At 39.1% G+C, this 11,214-nt stretch overlaps 1 protein-coding gene across 14 annotated transcripts in view; it reads left to right on the top strand.

Moving 5' to 3' along the window:
- NFASC (neurofascin) overlaps window positions 1–11,214 on the top strand; it is a 189,042-nt gene that overhangs the window by 8,764 nt on the left and 169,064 nt on the right. For 12 of the 14 annotated variants that reach the window (XR_001942046.1, XM_018571664.1, XM_018571658.1 and 9 more), the window contains exons 2-7: window positions 1,195–1,212; window positions 3,340–3,445; window positions 4,704–4,900; window positions 6,651–6,773; window positions 7,663–7,833; window positions 10,568–10,624. Coding sequence is in view for 13 of the 14 variants with exons in the window: in XM_018571664.1 (XP_018427166.1) it covers window positions 1,195–1,212; window positions 3,340–3,445; window positions 4,704–4,900; window positions 6,651–6,773; window positions 7,663–7,833; window positions 10,568–10,624 (672 nt within the window). In the remaining variant the exon portion in view is untranslated. The remainder of the gene's footprint in view (window positions 1–1,194; window positions 1,213–3,339; window positions 3,446–4,703; window positions 4,901–6,650; window positions 6,774–7,662; window positions 7,834–10,567; window positions 10,625–11,214) is intronic. The other 2 variants (XM_018571666.1, XM_018571659.1) reach the window with 1 other exon arrangement.

The following is an 11,214-nucleotide window of genomic DNA, read 5'->3' as shown; positions in this document are numbered from 1 at the left end:
TTATGTCTGTCCCCCCCCCCCCCTCTCTTCATAGGCCTCATCCTGTGTGTCCTTCACCAGACACACCTTCTATCAGTGCTACTAGACCCTTTCAATCACCCTTGTGCCACATTGCAAGCGAAACTTAACAATGCAGTGTTTTAGATTGTGTGACTGGTGAACAGGAGGTCAGAGCTGCTGGAAGCTCTTGAAACTTATGGCTTATCCCATGCTAGCTACAGCCTGAAAAGGTAGTGTGTGATAATGGAATAAACATAGTGCAGCGCTTCCTGTGCAAGTACCCATGATCCCAAGATCTTCTATGTCAGGCCAGGAGGGTTCAAAACACTTCTGTTGTAAATATTTCTTCAATTCTAAGCCCTGGTTCACACCTAGGCGTATTGCATATGCGCGTCTGTCGCGCGTTTTTTTTTACCGCGTTTCGCGGTAAAAAAATCGTGCGACAAACGCGCGTTTCCGAGGGCTACTTGGCTGTATCCCAATGGAAACGCGCAACAAAAACGGCCCAAAGTAGTACATGTACCTTTTCAGGCGTGGGCCGTTTTGTAGCGCGTTAGGGACGGGCTGAAATATGCCAAGGTGTGAACCAGACCCATTGAATACAATGGGATTTAGATGTTTGAGCGTTTTGTAGAGCGTTCGTCGAGCGTAGAACGCGCTACAAAACGTTCAGGTGTGAACGAGGGCTAAACGTTGGAATTACATAACACTACACCGGGGTCTGACAAATGGTTGAGTTTTGCAGGAGGGATGTGGAAGATAAGGAGGAAGGAAGTTATAGAACCATGACAGTCATTTGGAGGGAAATATATGAGAACATCTGAGAAATGGTGAAAGGTTGCATGTAAAATTAGGTGAAGGTGAGAGGATGTTTAGAGCGGTAAGCAGCATGTTAAGCAGTAGGTGAGAAACATACATGAGAAAGAGGTATAACTCAGGTCAAAGTACAGTATGTCTGATGAGTTAAAAAAGTGATGAGAAGGATGATGACTGTGGTAGGTCTATAAACTGACAAGATGAGCAAACAAGCAGGATGAAAATTAAGATTTGTATTTTTTTGTAAATGACTACTTTTCCAGTTGAATTTTTTGTTATAGCTCACACCTGTGCTTGTACATTTGTACATTATTATTTTTTGTGTTTTCACTAACTCTTTCTCTTCAACTTTCTATTTGCTGTCATGGATATTAACAGCAATCATTCAACGAGAGCGTAAGTTTAAATTAAGAGTCCAGTTTGCTTCTAGCTTGTTGCCAAGTGAAAATACACAGAACTACTGGCTAGCTGCATGATTGTTTAAAACTTGTCATACAATTTTAATGTGTTTACGTGTTAAATAAGCCAAATTCGGCATGTTTGCCCGCTCTGCTTTGACTCTCAGACACCCGATATTAAGGTATCAGGTGTCTGAAAAAGGTTAACCCTTTCATTAATGAATGCCTCTATACTGAGGCATCCATTAATGAATGGTAACCGCTGATTCTCAGCAGTTACCAGCCCTCTAATGCAGCAAATAACTAGTCACGTACAGTGTACGTGAGGAGTCATTTGGTCCCTTTGTGGCGGGACGTACAGTGTACGTCTCCCGTCACGAAGGGGTTAAAAGGCTAAACACCAAGGGCCAAGTTTCTTTAAAGAAGGCACATAAATATTTGTAGATGTACTTTAATATGCATTTATACTTTTGCAATCAAATTGGAGAAAACACACTATCTTATGTGTTTCTAGTCACACAACCTAAAAACATATATTTTTACAAAATATTAACTTTTAGATATTTCTGTTGAGCAGGACAGACTGCAAGCTTCTCTGTATATTTTCAAAGTGACAAGAAACTCTGGCTGTCCCCACACAGACTAGAGACACAATGGGGGGAATTTATCAAAGCAATGATGACAGTTTTAGCCTCTTAGATCATTTTTTTTTATGTGCAAATCTCGTGCAAATCTTCATGTGCCCCTGTTTTTACCTGAGCTTGCACTACTTTTCCAACTGCACGTGTTCTGCCCAAAGCTTGCACTACTTTTCCAACTGCACATGTTTTTTGCATGTGTTTTGCACCTGTTTTCTTCAGAGCTTGCAATACATTTTCAATTGCATGTTTTTTGCCCCTGTTTTGCACCTGTTTTCTTCAGAGCTTGCACCTGCAGTTTTCATCTGCACTTGTTCCGGGGCTGTATGAAACTGGAGCATCACCTAAGAAAACAGTCACAACTTAAGAAGTCCCCGTGACCACTTCTTCAAGATGCGACAGTTAAGCTTTTTGCCTGAAGTTAGAGGTCTTTTTTCCTGGAGTCTATTAAACCTCATTTATCAACAACATTACACTAGCTTGATAAATCTGGTGCAAATATATTCCGTGCAAGTTCAAACACTCGCAATTGCTATGATAACTTCCCCCCAACATGTCTAATGAAAATTACATTTATTATCAAGGCTTAGACTGCATTGATAAATAAGGTGCAAATAACGTGGAAAATGTGTCACTTAAAGAAAAGTGGAGCAACTCCCTTGATAAATTCCCCCCAATGAGTTTCCTTTCATCTATATTTTTAACCCTTTATGTTCAAATCCTGTGTCCGAATTTACAACAAAAAAAGTGTTATATAAGCAGATTTTTAAAAAGTATGCTATGTGGATGAGAACATGTAACACATATAAAATAGTTGTTATCCCAGTTTGGCTACTAAAGTGTAGATACACTTTAATGTTATTCACATATTGCCAGATTGCTCGTGTGTTTGTTGTATTTGGAAACTGAACATGGAAAAGCTCAAAGATTATTGGTTTGGAAGGTCAAAATCTCATAGATCAAAGCTTATTTGCTAGTAAATACAGTATTTTTACAATGCAGGCAGGAGCTGTCTTGATATTTTAACTTCGGATCCACCAGTTTACTAGTCTGTGAAGGTTCTCTTTTATCCAGGTCATTGTATATGGGGATGTGATGTTTTTTAAAAACGTTTCTGAGTTTCTCAGACACCAAATTCTTTTTTTATGCTTTTCACCCTTACTGGTACTCTCTCTGGGCAGGTTAATAACACCTCCTAGACTCCAATTATGCAAATGCAATCAACACCTGGTTGTGACTAACAGATTACGTGGCTTGGAGCAACATTCACCATATTTATTCCCAGATAATTTTTTGTACAAGTCATTCTTAATTGAGAAAGCTGGTTGGATGACCAGTGAAACATCTTCAAGAAAAATACAGCAAGTCCAGTTGCCTTGACTTATTTTTTACAGATACACCAATTTACTGGATGTGAGGCTTAGGAAGTGCTCAGAACACTTAATGCTTAACACTTAGTCTAACTTTTTCTTTTATATTTTTTTCAGTTATTCAGCCACCAACCATTACTAAGCAGTCTGTGAAAAATTATATTGTTGATCCACGTGATAACATCATCATTGAGTGTGAGGCTCAGGGAAATCCACATCCCACGTAAGTAATTCAAAAAGTAATATGAGATCAGACTAGGCAAATAAATTTATATCTGTATTAAAGTAAAACAAAACAGCTTAATTACGTATATTACATGTGAAAACAAAAGTGTTTATAGAGCACCCTTTCGTTATTTGAACAGGTACAGCGGCTGCATATAAACAGGAATCCGTAGGGATTCCAAATCTCCCAATGTGAATGAGGCCTAAAAAGCTCCAAGGTTGCTTTTTCATTTAAAGAGAAGTGGGGATTTAGTAAAAGTTTATTTATCGTGTAGGTGGTGATTCTTTTTTAGCTCATGGCTTAGGGGAGTTAAAGAATTGCCGGTTTGGGGGATTGCAAAGACTATGGATTTTGTTTGCTGGAGGAAATGGGTTGTTTACAAATAGTAGAGGTATTCCTGGTCTGGTAGGCCATATTCAGAATCATGTTGAAAATGGCCCAAGTCCAGAGTCTGTATATAAAAGTATGAAAATACTTTTCGCATGCCATGTTTGGATCGATTAGTGTGGTATAAAGCTGTCAAAGATAGTGAGTGAAATAGGAAGTGGAGAGAGCAGGGTGAAGGGCTTTTTTAAATGGAGCAAGACTTTCCAGGCTAACATAGAGAAAATGTTGGGGTGACAAATGCTTCTTCCCTGGCTTTGGAACTGTAACAATAGCCCTAAGCACTTCTGGAAAGAAAGAGGCAGAGGTGACTCCATTATTATTGATTTGATGTAGATAAACAGCAAGGGTATTTTTAACAAGTTTATACACATTAGAAAAACCATCTGGGCCTGGAGATTTGTTATTAGGAAGAAAAGTTGTGGTTTATTTCTAAATTGAGTGTCACTTAGAAGGGTGATTTAGACACATACAATTAATTAAATGTAGTTTGAGTTTTATATGAAAATGGATGAAGATATTTAATTCAGTGTCGGCAAACTTACATATTCCATCTAAGGGCAGGCTGTGTTGGCTCGCCTCAACATGTCTATTCTGCCGATCTGCCATGCAGGGCTTTGCTTTAGCTGGGCTCCCTGCAGAAGGAATGGAGGGTTCAGGAGAAGCTGGCAAGAAAAAGCTTTTGTGGTCACTGAATGTCCTGGGGTGGTGTGCGGTGTGCTTCACCTTCAGTGAACTAGCAGCCTTTTTCATGTGTAGCTGATAGGAAGTATGTAGTGCAAATTATGCATAAGTAATATTAACATTTAATATTACCCACAATATCTATTTTGTTTGACTGTCTATCTACCTATGTTTTTTTTTTTTCCAGATTTACTTGGACTAAGAATGGAAAATTTTACAATGTTGCTAAGGATCCGAAAGTCTCATTTCGCAGACGTTCAGGAACCCTTGTCATAGACATTTATGGGGGTGGTAGGCCTGAAGATTATGAAGGGGAATATCAGTGCTTTGCTCGCAACCAGCATGGGACAGCTCTTTCGAATAAGATTTTACTTCAAGTCTCTAGTAAGTTTCCAGTTCTAAAAAACAGAGTCAAAATCAGTAGCTAATAGCAAAATAAGAAATTAGTTTTCTTGCTTTATGCTTAAAAAAAACCCTGTAAGCACTCTTTGTATAAAAAAAGTGGCTACATATTATAATCTAGTTATGATTTTTAAAAGCTACAGCCCATTCTGTGAAAGAATATTTTTATGGTGTGCTGCCTCTAAAAGCCAGATAAATATATACAGACATGTGATATTTTTGTTTCATATACAATTCTACCTCCTTCTCTCCTCTTCCTCTTTCTGTGGGAGTCCCCCAAGACTCTGTCCTTGGCACCCTTCTATTCTCCATCTTCACCTCTTCGCTGGGTCAGTTGATAAACTCCCATGGCTTCCAATAACATCTCTATGCTGACCACACCCAAATCTATCTATCCACTCATCAGCTCACCCCTTCTATCTCCTCGCACTTCACTCACTGACATACCAACACGGATGTCACACTACTTCCTCAAACTAAATCTGTCCAAAATTGAGCTTATAATATTTCCTTCTCTCCATGTCCCCTCCTCCGACTTATCCATCACAACCAACAGCACAACGATCAACCCCTTCCGTCAAGCCTGGGTGATCAGTGTAATCCTTGATTCTGAGCTCTCTTTCAGGCCCACATCCAATCACTGTCTAATCTTATCGACTCAACCTCCGTAACATTTCCAAAATTCGCCCCTTTTTAACAAATTACACCGCAAAGCTTCTAATTCTCTCCCTTGTAATATTTTGCCTCAACTATTATAAGTCCCTCCTTGTTGGCCTACCACTAAACAGGCCATCCCCCCTTCAGTCTATCATGAATGCTGCTGCCAGACTCGTCCACCTTACCAATCGATCTTAACATGCTTACCGTGATCTTACTACACTTCTCTGCCAGTCCCTCCACTGGCTCCCACTTGCCCAACAAATTAAATTCAAAATACTAACAATAACTTACAAAGCCAACTACAACTCTGCCCCAGCTACATTAACAGCCTCATCTCAAAATAACACCCAAACTGCCCTCTACGCTCCTCCCAAGACCTCCTGCTGTCTTGTCTCCTCCTCCCATGCTCGCCTCCAGGATTTCTCCAGAGTGCCTCCCATCCTCTGGAACTCCTTATCCCAATCTGTCTGCTTATCTCCTACTCTGTTAACCTTTTTGGCGATCTTTGAAAACTTATCTCTTCATGGAAGCCTATTCCACCTTGACATAACTGTCCTTTCACTTCTTCCATTAAATCATCCTACACAACTATTACCTTTTGTATCACTTGCCCCTCCTACTAGATTGTAAGCTCTCATGAGCAGGGCCTTCCTAACCCTCCCATATTGAAATTGTAGTGTTAACTGTATTGTCTCCCTCCATTTTGTAAAGCGTTGTCCAAACTGTTGGCACTATATAAATCCTGTATGATAATAATTAATTATTATTATTATACAGGAATTATATAGCGCTAACAGTTTGCGCAGCGCTTTACAATATAAGGAAGATGTTACAATCACAATACAATTCAAGACAAGATGGTAAGGAGGGTCCTGCCCGTGAGGGCTTACAATCTAAAAGATGCAGTTCTTTATGCAATACATTCAATTGTTGCGTGATTGTTTGAATTCTTTATTCTCATAAAAACAAATTAAATGCCTTGACAATTCTAACATACTCAGTGATTTAAAATGTATCAGTGTATGAAAGTTCACTTCAAATATCTAACCTTGCCGCATGCCTTCTTTCACAGGATCTCCACTATGGCCAAAAGAAAACCTAGATCCAGTTGTTGTAAATGAAGGGGCATCTCTCATTCTGCAATGCAACCCTCCTCCTGGTCTCCCTCCTCCAGTCATTTTCTGGATGAGCAGTTGTAAGTAGGGGAGGCTGGTGTATGCATATAGTAATAGAGGTTTCCATTTGTCAAAGCCTGTGTGTCTTGACTATATGTGAAATATATTTAAATGTACTAATGATACTAATAAAAAATAGCTTACAGGGGTGTGGACATTTTTGAAAAAACTACTTGTCCAAGGGCTAAAGCTGGGGCCAAATCTACTTGTCCTTCATAACAATCTACTTATCCCAATAAAAAAAAATAGTTTGAATTAAAACTAGGGATGCACCAATACCGGTTTTTGGGTATAGAGTACCGGTATTTTGCTTTCGGTACTCACCGAGTACCGGTGCTTCCTTTTGCATGGAGCAGGCAGGAAGCCGTGCAGCGGGTAATGAGATGCTACCCGGCTTCCTGACTTCCTGAAGCCGACTCCATGTTGTTTGGCCGGCTTGTTGGAGAGTAAAGTTTTTAGTTTTTTTTTCATAAACGAATTTCGGCAGGACTACCGCTAACAAATCTTAAACTAATTTAATTTCGGACCCGAAAAACGAAAAACAATTTTTTTTTGTTTTGTTTCAAAACGAAACTAAACTAAACAAATTTTTTGCTGGTGCACATGTCTACTGGAGACCTCGGCAACCTTACTGTTAACGGCATGGTGCCTGTTTATAGTGCCTTCCCATGGCGGTGGGGGACCCTTCATGGTTTGTTACACCGGGGCCCTGATGTTTCTAGTTATGCCTCTGACTGATACTAAAATAATCTGGGTTTGCCTATAAGAGAAAGATATGTATCCATTTTATTTCAGCCACCGGTCTAGATAAACCATTATAAATTGTGTATCATCTCTGTTTAATATCCAGTGTGTGCTCAGTCAACCCTACCTAATGTGCTAACTCTATTACCTTTCTTGTACATCTAGCAATGGAGCCAAATGTGCAGAGCAGAAGAGTGTCCCAGGGTCTGAACGGAGACCTGTACTTCTCTAATGTCTTGCGTGAGGATGCTGTGACAGATTACAGCTGCAATGCGCGCTCGCATTTCACACATACCATCCAGCAGAAAAATCCATACACTTTAAAAGTACTAACCAGTAAGTGGGGATTTATACTTTATTGAACCAGAAAACTTTGTATCAATGCGTTTTCTTCCTAAAAGGTTTTCAACATTTCAACAAAAAGAGTCTAATTCAAAAGCTAGTTGCTGTCAACTGTTACAGGGCTATATTAGTTACCATTATGTGGACTTTATCATTATATTGGCAGAATGACTGAAACATAGGCAGTAACTAGATATGGATTATGATTCAGTGGAACGTTTCTTTCTAAAATCTGCTGTAACATTTTTTAGATATTTAAAAGGCTCCATAATATCTAAACCTATACAAACCTCCATGGAGTCACTGTCCAGTCGTGTTTAAAAAAATATGACTACACTGGAAACCAGTGATACCACTGAGATACAGATTATTCGAATGGCTGCCTTCCCTATAAGAAAGGCCTACCACTGCAACTCAGTATTAAAGAAAAATTCCAGGCAAAACTTTTATTAACTGTTCCAGCGGGACTACCCCCACACTGCAAGGGTTAACTGCTTGTTTTCATCTAGGTGCTAAAATAAAGTTATACTCATTTGAACCTCGGAGCCGGCCAGCTGTCACAGTGCTCCCTCCAGCCTGTCTCCTCCTATGTTGCAGCAATGGTATGTCCCACCGTGTCCTCACGTCCTATGCACTGTATACAACGTGATGACTCGAGGATCCTTAGATCACTGCAGGAGATGCGGAGAGAGGCTTGAAGGAGCGGTATAGAAGCAAACTGTCTCAGAGGATCGGTTGAGTATAATTTTATTTTCCTCCCTGGACGAAAACGAGCACTTAACCCTTGCAGTTCGGGGGTATCCACACTGCAAGGGTTAATAAAAAAATGTGCCCAAAGTTCTTTAAGGATGTCAATAGCTTGTCACTCTGAATTTGATTATATGTAAACCTTTCAATGTTTTTTTTTTCCCTGACCTATGTGACACTATGGGGTGGTCGGCCGAACATGCTGAGCATGTTCGGCCGACCCGAAGCCATGCGAAGCAAGCCGATGTACGGCTCATTTCAGCCGATATACGGCTGAAATCAGCCGTACAAGGCTGAAGTGAATAGCCGAACAGTGTTCGGCTCACTTCACTTGGGGTCGGTTGTTCACTCAGTTGCCCTCGGCAGCTTAGTGAATAGACCCTTATGTGAAGTTCTCCTCTAGTTCATGTTGGTAAACTCAGTTTTTACCATGTGCCACAGAAAAAAACATTGTCGTTTAACAGTTTGTTTTTATTTTGCTAGAGATCCCATGCTACCATTACCATTTAGTTTAAAAATTGATTTTCCTTGTTGCTGCTGCAGAAGATGCCTTCTTCTTTTTCATTTCAGCTATGTTAGCAGAGCAGAACATTTCATTATTTTGCCCTGTTTGTCTTTCAATGCTTGTCTTTGAGATCTATTTGAACTAAAGGCATTTCCTTATCAATTGTGTCTACTTTTGAGGTACAATTTGTAATGAATGTTTGCTACCTGCTTTTGCAAGCACACTCACACCTATTGTCTTTACATTACTTACCAAGGGGCCTATTTATGAAGATTGATTGCATTTTGTCTCACTGCACATTTCCGTTTGCTTTCAAACTTCAGTTTTGATTTCAGAGTGAAAATGAGTGCAGTAGATTGGCTAAAAAATGTGTGATGATAATCAAGAAAAAAAACTGCCACAATTCATAAAAAAATTATGCCAACTTTAGAAACTTTCTTAAGCGAAGTACAGTATACTTAGCTTAAGGTAGCAATTAGGGATGCTCAGATACCAGTTCAGATACCAGTTCAGATACCATTGCCGATACTTGGCATTTTCACACAAACCACCAGGGTTGCAGCTGTGACTGGGCCCTGGCGCTCCACCACTGTACCTAAAATCAAAAGTTTGTAGTGTTTTAAGAAAACTGTCAAATGAAAATTAAATTTTTTTTATCAGTAATAAGTATCTGTGAGTCATTGGACAAGTATCAGTAATTGTACTTGGTCTGGTTTGTACTTGTTCTAGTCTTGGAGCTGGAACATTATCAGTACTTGTACTTGTACCAGGTATGATTCTTGGTATCTGGACATCCCTAGTAGCAACCATACTTCTAGAGCAGCGTTTCTCAGCCTTTTATGCCAAATCTCAAGACACCCAAGTTTAAAATGTAAAAATGAGGTGTGCTTCCCCAACCCCAAAATCAGTACCAAACCATCATCTTAGATAGGGATCTGGTATGGATTTTAAGTGAGTAAACCTAGGCAAAAAAAAAAAGACAACGTAGAGTTTCTCCCTTCACATTAGAGCTCCCCCTCACATCAGATTCCCTCTTTAGCGGAAATCTGAAAGCACCCCTGCCAAAGCCAGAAGGCACCCCAGGGTGCTACAAGACCCTGTTTGAGAAAGGCTGCTTTAGAGTATGTAACAAAAAGAAAGAAAGTCTATTACTTGGCTAATTTCTCTGCAAATAAATGTTCACATGGTTATTTTCACATTGTTTTTAAAAGTATCATAAAAATGAGTAGAAATATTGCCCAAGGCAACATTAAATGTACATGAAACTGCTAGAAACTATATTTTTCTGGATAAAAAATAACAGTGAAACAGCAATCACAACCTTTGTAAAAAAGGCCCCAATCTCTGATGCGCTTGAATCTTTTTCTCTTTTTGCTTTCTGTTCTTCACTTTATTCCCTAATATATTTTTGTTCTTCTTATCTATCACTTCAGTATGTGTTCCTCCAGGGCTCTCACCATGTTTTGTTTATTACAGAGAATTCCCGTAATGACTCTGCTGTACATTCCGTGAACCATACTATTAAGTATCATGGTGAGTCCTTGGGGTCTTAAGACTTCCAATCTAACTCACCTTGTAGCTAACAGTATTCATTACATAACATGTCATATAGGTGAAAAACTCAAGTCAGGTCATTATTCAAACATTTTAAATGTAGGAACATTGTGCTAGGTTTACTAGAACTGTATATACAAACACTGCTGGTTTAAATGATATTCTGACCCCACTGATGAATCAGATGTAGAAAATATAATCCTAGCCCAAAACCATTATACTTTCTATTTAAAGTGTATGTTTTACAGATACATTAGGAAACACCTTCTCAAATACTCAATCAGTATAAGTAAAATCAATTAGAAAACAAAATACTGCTAATTCTGGTTCAAAGTGACATTATAGCAATTGCTGCACCGGTAAAGTACCTTTATATGGTTATTAAAAAATACAGGTAGTTGGTGCTTTTATGGATTCTTCTTATAATGATTGGGAATTTAGGAGAAGCATGGTCTATGTAAAATATACTACTTAAATGGAATCTGCAATGGTTTGGATCAATTTTATTTTAACATTTTTGTTTTCACACATTTTTTAAAAATTGATATTAATATCTATAGCAGCAGGCC

Source organism: Nanorana parkeri, unplaced genomic scaffold (genome assembly GCF_000935625.1).
Source record: "Nanorana parkeri isolate BGI_ZX_2015 unplaced genomic scaffold, ASM93562v1 scaffold1800, whole genome shotgun sequence".
NCBI lineage: Eukaryota > Metazoa > Chordata > Amphibia > Anura > Dicroglossidae > Nanorana > Nanorana parkeri.
The sequence above is the reverse complement of the archived record's forward strand: the minus strand, read 5'-3'. Positions and strand labels throughout refer to the sequence as shown.